At 39.3% G+C, this 19,127-nt stretch overlaps 1 protein-coding gene across 2 annotated transcripts in view; it reads right to left on the reverse strand.

Moving 5' to 3' along the window:
• NFKB1 (nuclear factor kappa B subunit 1) overlaps positions 1 to 19,127 on the reverse strand; it is a 126,140-nt gene that overhangs the window by 92,701 nt on the left and 14,312 nt on the right. For both annotated transcript variants that reach the window (XM_055435091.2, XM_055435092.2), the window contains exons 2-3: positions 7,383 to 7,428; positions 3,125 to 3,200 (exon numbers count right to left, since the gene is read on the reverse strand). In XM_055435091.2, coding sequence (XP_055291066.2) covers positions 3,125 to 3,200; positions 7,383 to 7,421 — 115 coding nt within the window. In that variant the 5' untranslated portion in view covers positions 7,422 to 7,428. The remainder of the gene's footprint in view (positions 1 to 3,124; positions 3,201 to 7,382; positions 7,429 to 19,127) is intronic.

Genomic DNA, 19,127 nt, shown 5'->3' on the forward strand with positions numbered 1-19,127 from the left:
TATAACTTGAGAGAGGATTTATTTTTATTTTCAGCACTATGATGAATCAGGATAAGGCAAAGAACTGTAGGAAACTAAGGTATAATTATTTCCTGTTATTATTCAAGAAGTTTACTAGGAAGTCAGTTGAATAATAACTGAATTTGAACTGAAACATACACAAGAAAAGAAAAAAGGGTAGGGACTGACCAATGCTATATAATTTAGGTAAATTATCTTCTCTTTTCTGTCTGAAATTAGTTCCTGGATATAGTCAACTATTTTTTAGAAAAGAAACTGTCAGAACTTTAAAATTCCAAAAAATGACTAGAATTTAATTTCTAAGGAGATAAAACTGACTAGAAACATAATAAATATTTTCACACTGCTAAATAAGGTCTATACAACATTTCAACAAATCTACTCATAAACATTCTCTCTAGAAAACTAAATGAACATATGAAGAAGAGAAGTCTTTTAAGAAAGCAACATTTGACAACAAGGTCCTACTATATAGCACAGGGAACTACATTCAATATCCTGTGATACACCAAAATGGAAAAGAATATGAAAAATGCATACATATGTATAACTGAATCACTTTGCTATACAGCAGAAATTAACACAACATTGTAAATCAACTATCTTCACCAAAAGAAATAAATAAAGCAACATTTGGATATCATGGAAAATACAGAGGAATTGGAGCACATTTATATCAGACTTCAAGTCTCTCACTTCTTAGTAACTCTTCGAAAAATATTTGAAGTTTTGTTATTATTTTTGCTGTATGGTTTAATTTCTTCTAAATACATGAAATATTAAGGCTTGGTAATTCTATTAGTGAAAAGGAACCATTTTTCTATTTCAGGGAATACACTCAAACGTTAAATCAACTAGAAAATGTGATTTGCTATGCATATATTTGTTTTAATGCCAATTTTCTTTGGCTGCATTTCCATGCCATGAATTGACATCCTACTGTGTAGAGTAATTTAAATTACAGCATGATGCTATAGACCTAGCAGTCGTGCCATACCCCGTAGAGCTTTCAACAAGTAGCATGGTTTCAGATTTCAAGAAATACAGAAGATAAAACAGTCCATATGAAAATTACAAGTTAATATTGGTTTATAAAACCTCTCTATTCCTTTAAAATGTGAATAAAATATCCATAAATCTTGGTTTATAAAAAACTGAACTATGCCATTACAATGCAGAGGGAACATGTATGTGACAATAAAAAACGATGAGGTAATAACTGGAAAATACAATTTTGAGGTATAATTGTAAAAGTTTTCTTAATGTAGCGTGCATGCCAAGTTGCTTTAGTCGTGCCTGATTCTTTGCAATTCTATGGACTGTAGCCCTCCAGACTCCTCTATTCATGGGATTAACCAGGCAAGAATACCGGAGTGGGTTGCCATGCCTTCCTCCAGGGGATCTTCCTGACCCAGGGATTGAACCTGCATTGGCAGGCAAGCTCTTTACCAAGAGTGCCACCTGGGAAGTCTTTTTCTAATGTTATGGCTAAATAATTCCTACAACATGAAACTTTGACTACAGAATATTTACTGAGCCGGTTCTTTCGATAACCTTATTTCTATCTCTATAAATTTGATGAAATAAAAACATTAGGAAATCCTTTGCATCAGGATACTGTTTGGCATCTATAAGCCATTAAATGGAAAAGTATATGTTTCCTGAGGGCAGTAACTTTTATGTTTTCGATAAAGCATCAAAACCAAGAAAAAGACTTTGATCCCCAGAATAAGAAGTTCACAGAAAACACAGAAGCTACCAAGACATTTAGTTTTTGATCTAGAGCTTATTTTGGACAACACTTGAGGACATCTCAGCTATGATCTGTGGGGTAAAGAAAGGCCTCAGCAATACAGTCTGTGAAGCTAATGAAGCTGAAGGTTTAGCAGATTTATTTTTTCCCCCTGCATGAACTTCTAGAAATAATAGATATAAAAATTCAAAAAAAACACCTGATATAAAAAATGAAAAGTAAGTACAAAGTAACAACAGCAATTTTAAATGACAATTATACAAATTGCGCAAAGTCTCCCATTGAGGATAAGCAAGTCCATGGTAAATAGAATAGCTGATGTACTTCAGTAATTACAAAACTCTCTTTTATAGACAACTTCCAAAATTTACTCACACTGCTTTTGAACATCTGTTAAGTCCCTCTGGTGATGTGAGGAACACATAAAAAGAGCTATCACAGCAAGCTTACATAAAAAGCAATAAATAAAAACAGAGACTGATTTTTTAAAAATCATTTATATGAGATTAAATAACTTGTTGATGGGGATAATTAACAGTCATGTTAGGAGGATGGATGATTATCACGAGTTCATCCAACTGGTCAGAACATACAGCAAGAAGTTTTTTAAAAAGATAATTTTTCTTCCAAGATGACTTTTGTACACTTTATGTTCCCGGTGTGTGGTATACTAGCTGGCACCCAATGGGTACTCAAGTAAGTGTTTTGGGAATAGATCTGAGAGTTGAGACTGCCTCATGTGCTTGGGGCAAAGGAAACAGGAGTGACAAAAACCCCAGAAATAACAAGATTGGGTGAAAAGAAAAAAATCAAACATAGTAAAGAAGTTCCTTTTGAGCTGTGCTAGCAGATATCAGCAACAATTATCAGTCATACAATGGGTTGCTGCTGCTAAGTCGTTTCAGTCGTGTCTGACTCTGTGCAACCCCATAGACGGCAGCCCACCAGGCTCCCCCGTACCTGGGATTCTCCAGGCAAGAACACTGGAGTGGGTTGCCATTTCCTTCTCCAATGCATGAAAGTGAAAAGTGAAAGTGAAGTCGCTCAGTTGTGTCCAATTCTTAGCGACCCCATGGACCACAGCCTACCAGGCTCCTCGGTCCATGGGATTTTCCAGGCAAGAGTACTGGAGTGGGTTGCCATTGCCTTCTCCAATACAATGGGTTACTGGGATCAAACATGTTTGTGCCAATTCAGTCCAAAAAAGTATACTGAAAACTGACTTTTAAAACATAAATCACCATTTCCTTTCTAGGTAACTCACAGACTTCATAAAAGAGTGTATAAAAAAATCAAATTTTAAAAAAAGCAAAAGCAAAATGATAGGCAAAAGATGAAGAATTTTCTTACCTGTTGGCAGTGGCATCTCCGGTTGAAATAATTCTGGACTAAACATTGTATGATTCAGAGGATCCAGATGAAACATCTACAAAAAGGAAAATTTAAATATTTCAATCATTACTTTTCCAACACTGTATTAAAAACTTGAAAAACCTAAAACTTAATTATAGGAACAAAAACTAAAAACCTGAAAATATTTTAAAGCAGAATTTTAAAAATATGCTCAGGAAACCTAACTAAGTTCTCATGTGTACAGAACTTTACCTGGGGCTGGGCTAGGGTTGTGTGACAAAGGGATTTCAGAAGAACAACCCAGGTGTACAGGCCACAGAGATAAGGACCTAGTACAGTTTGCTTACTGGTATATCTGCAGGGTCCAGTGTATATTTATCACAGTAGGTACTTAGATATTTGTTGAATAAATGATTTAAAGCTTATACTCTCTTAGAAATATAAACAGGAGAATATAATCCTAGAAATCTGTATTTCTTTTATAATGGTAAATAAACTCCTCCTCTAGCTGCTGCTGCTGCTAAGTCACTTCAGTTGTGCCCGACTCTGTGTGACCCCATAGATGAAAGCCCACCAGGCTCCCCCGTCCCTGGGATTCTCCAGGCAAGAACACTGGAGTGGGTTGCCATTTCCTTCTCCAATGTGTGAAAGTGAAAAGTGAAAGTGAAGTCGCTCAGTCGTGTCCAACCCACAGCGACCCCACGGACTGCAGCCTACCAGGCTCCTCCATCCATGGGATTTTCTAGGCAAGAGTACTGGAGTGGCTTGCCATTGCCTTCTCCGCCTCCTCTAGCATCCAACTGCAAATCCCGAAAGATTCAGACAATGAGAGCCCTGGAACAATTTATAGAAAAACTCAAAATATAACTTAGTCCAAAAAGCAGATTAACTGAGCACTGAACTCCCTCATCTTTTTTTTTTTTCCATCTTTATTTACCTAGCATAATGAAAATACCTGGAATTTAGTGGGTTTGATATGCTGAATAACGGCTCCCCCAAAGACACCCACATCCCAACCCCTAGAACCTGGAATGCTGTCTCCTATAGCAAACGGGATTTTACAAATGAATACAGAGACAGGGAGATTAGTCTGAATTGTCCAGGCCAGGCCTGATAGAGGGATGCAGGAGATCAAAGTGAATGGTAGGAGATGTAACAATGGTAATAGGAGGCTAAAGTGACGGAAGGGGTTGGGTCACAGGCCAAAAAAGGCAAGCAGCCTCTACATGTTCAAAAAGGTAAGGAAAACTTTCAGAAGGAATACAGCTCTGCCAAACCTTGATTATGGACTTCTAACCTCCAGACTGTAAGAGAATTAATCTGTGTTTTTTAAGTTGCCAAATTTGTGGCAATTTGTTACAGGAGCACCAGAAAACCAATACAGTGGGTAAACAACATTGTGACTGAATTATAATCTATCTTGAAACATTACTAAAAATGATTTATCCCAAGGGTAACATTTCCTTCCTACTTAGTTCATTCAGGATTTAAAATTTGTATTTCTGAGTTTCGTATTTATTTCAGTCTAAATAAGTCATCTATGAAACGTCTGTGAATAGCACAGAAATCAAACACACTTCAGTTTTTATAATACATTAGTTAGTAAATGTGCTGGATCAGGCATTAAAAATAAACACCAATATTTTACTCCTTTTCTTTACTAGTATATTATTGGACATTCTTGGGTATTAAGAATCTATCAATAGTATGTCTAGTTAAAATCAAGACTAAGAAACACAGTGTTTAAACAAAGAACGCTTCAGATCCAGTTGTGAGGTATGCAAATTTTCAACTGAGGAGCAATAAATGTGTTTCACATCAATGCTCAGGAGTAAAGTTCATCTACACTATTCACTGTTTGCTGAAAGAGAAATAAAGGAATGAAAAAACATGTTGTTATAAAAATGGGCCCCATCTTATAGCGAGAATTTACAAGTCTCAGAGCAGAAAAGATGATCTAGCAGAACAAAAAACTTTCCTGTGGTCCTGCAGGAAACGACTGGTTAAAGGGCAAAAACCCTGATCTCAGGAGAGACACAGCGCCACTGCAGACAAGAAGGACAAAGAAGGGGCATGTGCTGCAGCTTACATGTGCGTTAGGTCAGGGGTGGGGAGTAAACCCCAGAACACATTAAAATACCGCGGATCTCACTGAAGACATGTAAACTTCAGGAAATATAAATTATTAATCTTGACACAAGGGGGAAAAACTCAAACTTCAAGGACCTCTCTCTTTAAAAATGGAACTATCAGAACATGTCCCCACCTCTGGTGCTGACAAAAATGCCCACAAAGAAAAGCTTTCGAAATTACGATTTGCAGCAGGTTTTACTCTTGTGTGGCATAAAGGACCATCTCTTGCTGATAGGATTTCCTGTGCATAGACAGGAAAGCATGGTTTAAAACCAAGCCAACCAACCCTAATGCTGGTTAGTGTTTGCCTTTGTTAGAGACAGCATATTAAAAGTGAAAGGTAAAGCACAGGTTTTTGATAATATGAGTAGCCAAATGTTTGCCATGCTGTAATCAGAGAAAATGCTGCTAGATTTATCCTGTATCATTTGTACAATAAAATTCAGCATCTTAATATGAAAAGCAATGCATATTCTTTCTTTCTAAATCAATGAGAACATTATGAAGAGTAATGAATGTGACATAAGTATTTTATTTAAAGAAGTAACACTAGATGCCTCAAAACACATTTCACTTTTGGTTTTCTGACTGATTCTTCACATGCATAAATTTGGGAAATACATTTTTTTTTAGGTGGCTAACGTGTGAAATGATTATGAGACGTGGACCAGATGTCCTGGTACCCACTGCTCCCTCTCTTTGCCTAGCCTAGCAAACAACACCTTTCAAATCTCAGCTTCCGCAGACTGCCTTGGGAACGTCTCCATAACCATGCCCTTCCTCTCTCTCGACATTTGTGTCCCGCTGCATGCAGACCACTACTCAGTGTTCATCACCACAGGGAAACTATTCACGTCTCTGTCCCTCCTGCTACAAAAATGGCAGCTTCCTGAAATGTGTCACGTTTCTGTATCCCTCCTTAGCCAATGTTCTGATACACAGTGATGTCTCAATAAGTAGATCATGAGTGAATAAATGTCACTATTTTAAATACTCTTAATATTGCCATTGCAATTACCCTAGAGTCTGAAAACTGCTTGCAAATGGTTCATTACGTATATATATACACACACACGCACTGTACATAAGTTTCTCTGTGTGTGTACACACACATATGTATGTATAGTGCAAAATATTAACAACCAACAAAGATTCGCTGGACTATTCACAATTTCTACAGGCTTGAAATTGAAATTTTTCAAGTACGACGTTAGGAGAAAAAAAAGGACACTAGTATCCCTTTATAATTGCTAATATAATGAACAGTTTCATGTCCCCAGAGCACGTTCACTGCCCATTAATTCTTTTAAACGCTACTGTACGTGAGTGTGGGGTCGGGGTGGAGGTGCTAAGTGATTCCTCAAGTTTTAAGAGCAGTCAGCACTTAGTTAAGATCTTTGAATTCTAAGTCCTTTTCACTATACCAATCTGACTCCTCATTAGATGAGTTTTAAATAAATACTTTGGCCTCCCCCCAAAATGATATGTTCAAGTCTTAACTCCTAATACCTGTGAATGTGACCTTACTTAAAAATAGGGTCTTTGCAGATGTGATCAAGTTGAGATGAAGTCATCCTGAAGAATGAGCCTTCAATCCACTGCCTGGTACTTTTATAAGAGAAAAGAGGGGGTAGATTTGGGTATGGAGATACAGAGGAGACAAACAGAAGAAGGAATGTGCTGGAGAGGAGCAGCTACAAGCCACGGAATGCCAAGGACTTCCAAGAACCACCTGAAGCTAGGAGAGAAGCACAGGGTCTCCTTCAGAACTTCCAGAAGTAACCAATCCTGTTGTCATCTTGCTTCTGAATTTCCTGCCTCCAGAACTGAGAGGGAATATCTATCTGTTGTTTTAAGTCACCCAGTTTGTGGTAATTTGTTACAGCAGCCCTAACAAACTAACATAGTAGCCATCATTTGACCAACAGCATGTATGACTTTTATGCTACAACAGTGCCACAGCAGGGACACTGTTGTTTACATGGCATGTCTTCTAAGACCGTAAATGGACAAGAAAAACAATTTAAAAGAAATTTTTACCTCTTTTAAGAGTTTTCCTGATAGCTACTATTGTTTATACTGTTGTTATAAAAATTGTTAGCAAGATTATTATACTACTTACTTGTTCATGCCCTCCCAAATATGGGTCGTCTTCTGCCATTCTGGAGCTGTACATCAAAAGAATACAAAACCGAACTGTTAAGACTGGAATGAACCTTAAAAACTCCACTATGAAGGAGTAAACTGTATTATTTCAGTAAGACCAAATATAACCACCTCCCCTTTTTTTTAAAGACCTTAGGAATTCCTCTTGGGAATCTAAGTCTAACAGTAGAAAGATTGCATAATCAAGGAATTACCACTCACATATAACCCATAACCCTTATGTCAACCTCACAACAGTGTCCTGGAGTTTGGTACAGCTAGCCTTCATCCTCGGTACAGAAATCATGCCATTAGATTTCTTAGAGGTCATTTCTTTTTGTTACCATCCGGACTTCAAAGATTCACTGAGCTCTCTGTGTAGGTTATTTTCCAACCCTTCATGAATTCTGTCATGGTCCTGGAACTATCTCCCCACTTTTCATGCCACTTGAGTTGAGAAACTCAGAGGGAGTCATTTGGCTCTCAGGGGTCCGGGTCAGTGCTTTGTACAGCACGAGGGGAGGACAGCCGCCGTGTGCAGTGCTTGTCCTCTAAAACACTCCGCTGTTTCAGGCCACTTCTCTCACTGCCAGAGCAGTATAGAAACATTGATATTAAATGTGCAATCAAAAGGCATGCACCTAAGAGCCTTTATCACCAAGGCTAGAGTCTCAGATTTATTTAACCCAGCCACATATCAATACATCAAAGGCCCTGACAAAAATGAAGAGCCACATGACCAGATACAAAAAGTGTCTAAAATCACACATCATTTTGGATTTCCTTAAGAAGTACTCATCATCATTTTAAATATGTATAGGTTAACTTTAGTTAACTGTCATTAAATTTACTTAGATCAAATTTTAGACATATTCCCTGAAAAAATTAGAAGATTTAAAAACACACAGTTGAAAGTAAGTATTAACTTGAGGCTAATTTTTCTCTTTTTCTTCATGAAGTCTATAAAGCATTCAAGGGCACTTGAGATGGGGGCTGCCCTAAAGCTGTCTGCAGTCCACCAAAATCTGTCCTCTCCTTTCCCACAGTAACAGACTTGAAGCTGGAAACCCGCTCAGTCAGAGCCTGTGGAGTTAGGGACAGTCATCTGAAGAAACGCTTGCCAGTGGCATGTCAGAACTATTTAGTGTGTGCCATTTCCAGCTCTGGGCTTAAAGCGCTTGACATCCTTCCTCCGTGTTTTTGTTTCTTCTCTTTCCCACTGGAGAGAATCTAGATATGGAGACAATCTGGCTTCTACCACCTACATAATGATGAATGGCAGCTGAATGACGGTGATGTGAAAAAAGAAATCAGCTCCCCTGTTGCTTAACCCAGTGTGCTGTCGGGTCTCTTTGTTAAAATGGTTTAGCCTTCACTCTAATGAATATATCATTCAACGATCCAAAATCCCCCAAAGAGGACTCCAATTTCCAATGAGATCCTCTCCTGCTACAGCACTCTGTGACTGGGCAGGGGTGGGGGAGTCACTGGAGGGTTCCTTGTGTGATGCAGATAATGCCAAACTTCAACAAAGGGGAAAGAGCAGCTCTGAGTTCTACACAGCAAGAAGTCCTACAGATTTGCAGGAAAAATATTTGTTGAAAACAAGAAGCTGACTAACAAATTACAAACAGCTATAGTTGATTAAGGCCAGCTAAAAGGAGGAGAATTGACCTGATACAGTGAAGAATTAAGTCATTTGAAATTCAAGAGTTTTGCCACTGCTGGGTGTGTGACTTTGGATATATAACTAACCTACAGTGTCCTATGTTTCCTTATCTGCAATATGAGAGATTTTGATGGGGGATGGACCTTTGAAAGAAATAGAGTTCTGCTTGGAATATGCTGGTTAGCTAACAAATGCTTATTCAAAGAACAAATCACCTACATCAAAACTCTTTTTGTAAGTGCGGATTTTTAATATGGACTTCCATATATATCCAAATTAAAGATTCATTAGCATGATTTTCAGTTACATAAAGAATACTAGGGACCTTCCTGGTGGTCCAGCGGTTAACAGTTCAAGCTTCAGTGTAGGGGCCCAAGTTCAATCCCTCATCAGGGAATTAAATCCCACATACCACAACTAAAAGATCCCTCATGTCACAACTAAAGATGCTGCAACCAAGACGCAGGGCAACCAAGTGTGTGAAAGTCGCTCCGTCGTGTCCTACTCTTTGCAGCCCCATGGACCACACAGTCCATGGAATTCTCCAGGCCAGAAAACTGGAGGGGGTAGCCATTCCCTTCTCCAGGAGTTCTTCCCAACCCAGGGATTGCACCCAGGTCTCTCGCATTGCAAGCGGATTCTTTACCAGCTGAGCCACAAGGGAAGCCCAGCGCAACCAAGAGTTTCAGTAAATAAACATGAAAAAGAAGTAAATAAATATTAAAAAGAAAAGAATGATAGCAAATAGTCTTACACTGAAACACAGGGCTAACACCGGTTACAATATTCCATGTGAAAAATTCTTATTCTCAAAACACCACAGAAGCCTTAGCTTCCAAGAAAAATATTAAGACCAATTTTTTTTTTTTTGCCTTTAATGTGGGCTCATCACCTGAATCCTCTAATCTTAGCCCACAGTCTTCAAAAGCAAAAGGAGGCTGCTGGTTTGTTAAACTGACAAAACCTGTTCAGAATCTCGATTACACTGATTTTACATATATATTTAAACCTGTGGATGGTTTCCTGACCTTTGATTTAATGTAAGGTGGGCCTGGCCCTAATTCTAAAAATGCAACTAAATCTACTTGATTAGAAACGATGCAGGGTTATTATCATGATCACCACTGTAGTGAAAACTCAAAGATCTCTAAATCAAATCACTGGAGAAAACACCCAATTACATAGAGTCCTCCCTCCAATATCCTCCCTACGATTTAAGTACAAACCTGTACCAAAAGATCAGTTTTTTTTTTTTAATTTTAATTGGAGGCTAATTACTTTATTGTATTGGTTTTGCCATACATTGACATGAATCTGCCCCGGGTGTACATGTGTTCCCCATCTTGAACCCCCCTCCCACCTCCCTCCCCATCCCATCCCCCTATGGCATTGAAACATGTATATTATCATATGTGAAATGAATCGCCAGTCCAGGTTCGATGCATGATACAGGATGCTCGGGGCTGGTGTACTGGGATGAACCAGAAGATAACAGTTTTAAAAGCCCAAAAGCAGCCCAAGAGGTATGGATGATGGTTAAAATCTGAACTTGGCCTTTGTAAGACAGTTCCCTGTGAAGAGCTGAGGTAACAGTACCCTGGGAGTGATGTCAATGTTAATTCATGATTTAAAAATAAAATGTCAAATGAAACCAAGAATTATTTGGAAAGGATGAATCACTGAGTAATATTTGCATTAATTGTAAGAGCAGGTTTTATTTCAAAATTCTGAAATACCAACTAAGCCTTTGGAACTGAAGGATTAGGAAAGACCAGGGAAAGTCCCTACTTCCTTCCAGCTCCCCCAGCCCTTCCTCTCACTTTCCCTTTGCACACAGTTCTGTGCTTTTGAGGACAGACCCCGAAACAGAAAGGGAGACACTGAACTGACTGTGAGAAGATGGGCCTACATTCTGCATCTCTCGGCCTCAACAGCAAGCTTTCAGGAACATTTTCACACCATGGAAAGGGAAATGGAAAATGTAGCTAGTTAGCAATAAATAAAATATCTCCCCCAGTGAACTGCTTGTATTTCTCACATGAGAGGCTAATGTTATAACTGGCTAAGTTCTGAATATGTGGTGAGTTCTGCATGAAAGGCCTAATGGATTATTTTCTGCACATCTCTGACAATTCCACCACCAATATCAGAGGCTAGCACAAGGAGTTCTTAGTGAGGGCTGCAAAACCAAGGTTACAGGGTTGGATCATTAAGGATAGAGTTGGTGGTACTCCCTTCCTTGTAACCAGGGGAATTTTCCAGGATCAGATATATTCACACTCCTTGACCACAGCATACTGTAAGAAAATACATTCTATTTAAAAATTAATAATTTTCACATCCATTAAAATGACTTCACAATCTGCAGTTTGAAAAACAGAATCTTAGATGCCATTCAGAAGATGTGGTTGGGAATCAGAGATAGAAAATGACTCCACTTTCAAATTTATTTTCAGTCATAATAGACACCATTGAGATGTAATTCTAGTACCTCACAAGAAAAATAGTGACTTTTCATCATCTCTCTGTTGGATGATTGATTAATAAAAAGAAAGAATACACTGGAGCTTCTTTTCATGGAGGGATTTTTTGGAAGAAACATGCTGCAAGATATATACACTACATATGTGAAACATTATATATGTACTACATATAATGTGAAATATTCAAATAAGAGTGTCTAGTCATGCCACAAACCTGTATGCAGGTCAAGAAGCAACAGTTAGAACCTTATATGGAACAGCTGCCTGGCTCAGTATAAAAAGGCTGGATACTGTCACCCTGTTTATTTAACTCATATACAGAGTACACCAAGGAAAAATGCCTGGCTGGATGAAGCACAAACTAATTAAGACTGCAGGAAGAAATACCAACAACTTCAGATATGCAGATAATACCACTCTAATGGCAGAAAGTGAGGAACTAAAGAGCCTCTTAATGAGAGTGAAACAGGACAGTGAGAAAGCTGGCTTCAAACTCAACATTATAAAAACTAAGATCATGGCATCCGGTCCCATCACTTCATAGCAAATAGAAGGGGGAAAAGTAGCAGTGACAGATTTTCTTTTCTTGGGCTCAAAAACCACTATGGACAGTGACTGCAGCCATGGAATTAGAAGACACTTGCTTCTTGGAAGAAAAGCTATGACAAACCTAGACAGTGTATGAAAAAACAAAGATATCACTTTGTCAACAAAGGTCCATATGGTCAAACTATGGTTTTTCCAGTAACCATGTATGGATGTGAGAGTTGGATCATAAAAAAGGCTGCTGCTGCTGCTGCTGCTAAGTCACTTAAGTCGTGTCCGACTCTGTGTGACTAAGCGCCAACAAATTAATTGATGCTTTCAAATTGTGGTGCTGGAGAAGACTCTTGAGAGTTCCTTGGACTGCAAGGAGATCAAACTAGTCCATCCTAAAGGAAATCAACCCTGAATATTCATTGGAAGGACTGATGCTGAAGCTCCGATAATTTGGCCAGCTGATACAAAGAGCCGACTCACTGAAAAAGACCCTGATGCAGGGAAAAATTGAAGGCAAAAGGAGAAGAGGGCAGCAGAGGATGAGATCCTTAGACAGCATCACCCACTGTTCACTGGGGGCAGTCCACAGAGTCACAAAGAGTCCGACACGACTTAGCGACTGAACAACAACATTCACTCCACAATTCCACTTCCAGAAATGTGTACTAAAGAATTATATGGGCAAGTGTGAAAAAAAATTACAAGACTATGAAGCGAAACGTAAGTGAAAGTCACTCAGTCATATCTGACTGGTTGCAACCCCATGGACTGTACAGCCTATGGAATTCTCCAGGCCAGAATACTGGAGTGGGTTGCCACTCCCCTCTTCAGGGGATCTTCCCAACTCAGGGATTGAACCCAAACTCCTGCATTGCAGGCAGGTTTTTATCATCTGAGCTGCAGCTAAAAACTGTAAATAATTTATATGTCCTTTGATAGGAGACTTAATTATGCTACATTCATCCAGTTACATAATTGCTAAAATGATAATTCAGACCCATACATAGCAATGTAGAGACTTTTACTCCTTAAGTATAAATGTGTTTTAATTTTCTAACTTATGTAATTGGAAATACATATTTTAATAGCAAAAAAAGGAAAATAAAACCCTGTCCTGAATTTAAAGTTTAACTCTGACATCTTTAACAATTAATGATTACCCTGAATAAAACATAAAACATGAATGAATCAAAAACTTCTAAGTACTACTGGACTCTTCTTCATAATAAATAGAAAAAAATTAACTTTAAAGTGGCTATTTATATCTTCTGATCATATATTGATAGTGAAGATGAAATTTGGTGGTGAGTTTATACTTTTCTCAGAATAGCTGATTTTTTGTTTTTGAAAAAGAATGAATATTTGTGTCCTACCACATTTAGATTTGTATAAACTCATTTTCTGTTTTTCCACTCCTCCATTTCATTTTCAGCTCCCTACTGTTTGAATTAGGCACAATAGGACCAATTAATGTGTAGAATAGCTACCTAGTAAGCACAAATGAAATTAAAAGATGCTTGCTCCTTGGGAGAAAAGCTATGATAAACTTAGACAGCATGTTAAAAGCAGAGACATTACTTTGCCAACAAAGGTCCACCTAGTCAAAGCTATGGTTTTTCCAGTAGTTATGTATGGATGTGAGGGTTGGAACATAAAGAAAGCTGAGTGCTGAAGAACTGATGCTTCTGAACTGTGGTGTGGGAGAAGACTCCAGAGTCCCCTGGACTGCAAGGGGGTCCAACCAGTCAATCCTAAAGGAAATCAATCCTGAATATTCATTGGAAGGACTGATGCTGAAGCTGAAGCTCCAATACTTTGGCCACCTGATGTGAAGAACTGACTCATTTGAAAAGACCCTGATGCTGGGAAAGATTGAAGGCAGGAGAAGGGGACGATAGAGGATGAGATGGTTGGATGGCATCACCGACTCGATGGACATGAGTTTGAGCAAGCTCTGGGACTTGGTGATGGACAGGGAAGCCTGGGGTGCTGCAGTCCATGGGGTTGCAGAGTTGGACATGACCCAGCGACTGAACTGAAATTTTCAGAAAATATAAACTCATTTTCTATGTTTTTCCACTCCTCCATTTCATTTTCAGCTCCCTCTCAACTCCACTGAGTTAGACGCAATGTGACCAATTAACATGTAGAATAGCTACCTAGTAAGTACAAATGCATTGTGCTTGGAGCTGGTATGAGATAAGGTCCTTGTTCACAATGGAATGCCAATCTGACACAACATTCAACTATTACTGCATGCAAAGCTTATTAGTACAGTCAGTGACACACAGCAAATGCTAGCCATTTCATGTAACACAGTAAATAATATGTTTATAAAAAATGATGGGAATAACGGGCAGTAAAAGTTTTAGGCACTCAGAAGAAACAAGTGATTTCATTTCTTTCCCATCCTACATTTATGGATATACTGCCACATTCCCTCCTGATCCTTATCACTGCTGAAAAAAATGTTTGCATTTTGCCTGCAGGGACATTTGGCAAAAGCTGTAGACATTTTCATCTGTCACAACCAGCAGGTGGTCCTATTGGTATCCAATGAGTAGCTATTAGAAATGCTGCTGAACATCCTCTAATGCACAGGACAGCCCGTCACAATAAAGAAATATCCAACCCCAAATGTCAACAGTGCCAAGGATGAGAAACCCAGATGCATGGCATTGTGCCATGACAGTGTGCTGCTTCACACGAAGAAAGAACTAAACTTTACTGAGTGCGGGCCATGAGTAAGGAATGAGCGCTAGTGCTTCACATATTTCATGTAACTCTCAAAATAATTCTGAGAAATACTGTCCCAGATGAGAATACTGAGGTTTGTAGAGAAGACGGGATCCCCTTAGATGGACAGAGTAATGCCAGCTAATCTGACTCCACCATGATTCAATCACTTTCTAAGCGGCAGAAGCGATTTTCCTCCTGGACTCACAGCTTTAATACAGCATCTTAGCTCCAGGTCTCCTGAATGTTCAGGTTGGAGGCCGTCTACCCTCAGTATAGCCTGAAAACTGGAACAGGATTGTGACAATACACAATATTTAAGAGCGATCTTCCAAGAATATTAAAAGTGAAGGTAAAAATACCAGACAACATTAATGCAAATGATAGTTGCCTTTTGCTTTGTTTTGCTTTAAACATCTGCTTTGATCAAGTTCAAAGGCTAAAAGGAGAATAAAGAGATTCTCTCTGAAACATGCCCATAGAAATCACCATTCTCACTAATGGTATGATGAAAGTATAAAGTTAAGGTATACTGAAATGCCCCTTGAATGCTTCCTCCCGACATTAATTTAGTCATTCATTAAAAAAACATTTAGGCCTACTATGTGTCAGTTGCCAAAAATACCAAAGTACGTAAGAGTGATGTGGTGCTTGTACTCACAGAGATGGCAGTTGTGGCAGATTGAAAGCAGTGACCAAAAATTCTTTGCAACTCCAGCCAACAAAAGGAAAAATCTATTTCTCCATCCTTTGAATCTTGGTAGGCCTATTACTTACTGTGACGAACAGAGCAGACAGGAGTGTGAGCTGTAAATGCAGACTTCAAGGCCGTGCAACGACCATTCTGCTCTCTTTAAACACAGCTGCCCTGTGAGTAAGCCTGGGCCCTCCCACTGCAGGACAAGAGACCACACACAGAGCAGTGAGGGGATACTCACGCTGAGGACCCCTGGACCACACAGCACCAGCGAAGCAGCTAAAAGGTTTCAGAGATCCGCAGATGACCTGGACAGCCTCACTAACTGAGAGAAATAACAAATGCTTATATCTTAGCTTTGTGGTAATATTTTTGTTTTTATGCAGCAAAGGCTAGCTAATGCAACAGTTTAGTAAGTCGGAAGGCAGGCAAAGGCAATGCAACATAAGTGTCACGGGAAATGGAGGGCGTGTGGGGCATAGGTTAGGTAGATTATCTTGGTAATTTGGTAGGTACACTTTGTTAGGGTCTTATTTAGACCACCCCCTTTGTACTCATTTTACTTGTTGGTCTATTCAGTTTCCAAGTGAACAAAAGGAACAAGGACAATAGGCAAAACCAGCACAGTATAAACAGAAATAAAGTTAGTACTATTAAAACCTTCAAAATATAAATATTAATAAACTGCTGCTAGCTTTAAGCAGATACCATTATGTGCCAAGTCGCTTCAGTTGTGTCTGACTCTTTGCGACCCCATGGACTGTAGCCCACCAGGCTCCTCTGTTCATGGGATTCTCCAGGCAAGAATATTGGAGTGGGTTGCCATGCCCTCCTCCAGGGGGTCTTCCTGAAATAGGGACTGAACCCATTATGAAACAAATTAATAATGTTTTTAATCCTTTTAACTCTCTACTTCTTGTTATTTAGTTGCTAAGTCGTGTCTGACTCTATTGCAACCCCATGGATTGTAGCCCACCAGGCTCCTCTTTGCATGGGATTTTCAGGCAAGAATGAACACTGGAGTGGGTTCCCACTTCCTTATCCAGGGGATTTTTCTGACCCAGGGATCAAACCTGCATCTTCTGCATCGGCAGGTGGATTCTTTAACTGCTCAGCCACCAGGGAAGCCCAACTCTCTACTCAGTTCAGTTCAGTTGCTCAGTTGTGACCGACTCTTTGCGACCCAATGAATCACAGCACGCCAGGCCTCCCTGTCCATCACCAACTCCCAGCGTTCACTCAAATTCATGTCCATCGAGTCAGTGATGCCGTCCAGCCATCTCATTCTCTGTCGTCCCCTTTTCCTCCCGCCCCCAATCCCTCCCAGAATCAGTCTTTTCCGAGACCTAACACCAAATCCGTCATTCCTATGGTAATGAGCCTCATTGCTTGACTTTCCAGTTTTGGCCAATGCATCATTCTCTCGTGCACTCAGGGGCAAAAATCAGTCAAATTTTTCTGCTTTTGCCTCTGCCTATCTCACACATATCCAGTCAATAATCAATTTCTGTTGGTTTTTTCCCTCTGTATTATTTCCTGTATCTGCCCCCTCCTTTCCACATTCCTTTCACTGTTACACTCCAGTTAAACTGTCACCGCCTCACGTCTGAATGACAATGATAGCCTCCACTGTTCTCCTTTACTGTGGAGTTTTTTTCTTCTTTAAGCATCCTTCACATTATTGCCTTATTTCTTAAAAGACAAAATCGAAAGTACTCAGCCAATTCACCATATCACACTATAAGCATCACCTTAACAGATTCTTAATGCTTAAAGAGATAATGCTTATCATATAATATGCTGAGTGGTTGAGGGCTTTCACTACATCCTAACCAAAACCTTCTATGAGAGGCAGACTGATCATTCAAAAATGCCTTGCTGGATATGCACACCTATAGTTAATTCATGTTGATAAATGACAGAAATCAAAGCAATATTGTAAAGCAACCATCAATCAATTAAAAATAAGTAAATATTTTTAAAAAATGCCTTTCTGGGTGTCCCTGGTGGTTCAGTGGTAAAAAATCACCTTCCAGTGCTGGCGATAGAGGTTCGATCCTGGTCAGGAAGATCCCACATGCCTTGGAATAACCAAGCTCCTAGCTCTAGAGCCTAGGAGCCACAACTCAACTACTGAAGTCCATGTGTCCTAGAGCCCCTGCTCCACAACAAGAGAAGCCACTGCAATGAGAAGCCCATGCACAGCACTGAAGAGGCACCCCCAGCTCACTGCAACTAGAGAAAAGCCCTCATAGCAACGAAGACCTAGCACAGCCAAAAAATTACAAAAAAATTTTAAAATGCCTTGATCATTTTTATCTTGTATTATTCATTCACAGTATGCCCTGCATCCTAAAATACCTCCTTTCCTACTTAAACGTTACCCACTTCTCAAGCTTCTACTCAAATACAACCTTTGCCAAGAAACCCTGTATTTCCCCTATAACCTATAGCTCTAAAGTGCATGTTTAAGGGCTATGATACTTCTGTGTGTTGATTACTTCACACTTGACAACATACTATTCTACTCTTTATCTTTTTTTTTTTTATAGATACCTAAAAATAGATATGGGCTTCCCTAGTGGCTCAGTGGTAAAAGAATCCACCTGTCAATGCAGGAGATGCGGGTTTGATCCCTGGGTTGAAAAGATCCCCTGGAGAAGGAAATGGCAACCCAATTCAGTATTTTTGCCTGGGAAATCCCATGGACAGAGAAGCCTGGCGGGCTATAGTCCAAGGGGTTGCAAGAGTCGAACATGCCTTAGTGACTAAACAACAACAACAAAAATAGATAAGAGTTCTGCTCCTTTGTACTGCCAAATTAGTAAATAAATATTTCAAAAAATAAATTTTGCATTAATGGAAATAAACACTGCAATTTCAGACTTGTCCAAATGTGAACTTTTGGTTTCAGTCATGACAGAGAAATAATTCCTAGACTTTCCCCCACTGCCGTAATCAGATGTAAAAGCTACACAAAATACCTAAAGCAATAACTTAAGACACTGGACAAGAGACAGTATAAGACAATATACCGAAAGAGAATGGAAAACACTTGAGGTGTGCTCCAAATTCATGTTTTGACTGAGGGTGTGTTCCAAACTATGACACAAGGAAATAGAGCCCAAATAGAGAGCAGCAATCTCACTGGGGAGAGTTTCAGAAAGGAGAGAGATACACAGAGAAAGAGGCTCATAAATCGGCATAGAAGTCACTTCTGGGCATTGGCCAAATACTAAACTGTGCTAGTGCAGGACAAGATTCTGCAAAGTCTACTAGAAAACAGCTGCTGGAGATCCAAATCCAGACAAGGGGGAACAAGAATAAGCTGAACTGAGATTCCAGAAGTTCCTGGAACTTCTGAGAGACTCTGAAACTCTAATCATCTAGGGTAACGAGATATCATTTAACAATCTTAACATTCAGCTGTGACTTCATAAGACCATGCAATGAAAGTAAGGGACATATCCTAGAATAAGGGTTACTCTAAACTCATCTTAATAAAACCCAGTAATCCATGAGCAAATTTATTGTCTGCTACAACAAAATTCAACAACCTTTAAATGAAAACAAAGATCCATACTCTCTACAATGTGT

The sequence above is a fragment of the Moschus berezovskii genome, chromosome 5 (genome assembly GCF_049115385.1).
Source record: "Moschus berezovskii isolate FMDL1 chromosome 5, NW_MosBer_1.0, whole genome shotgun sequence".
NCBI classification, from domain to species: domain Eukaryota; kingdom Metazoa; phylum Chordata; class Mammalia; order Artiodactyla; family Moschidae; genus Moschus; species Moschus berezovskii.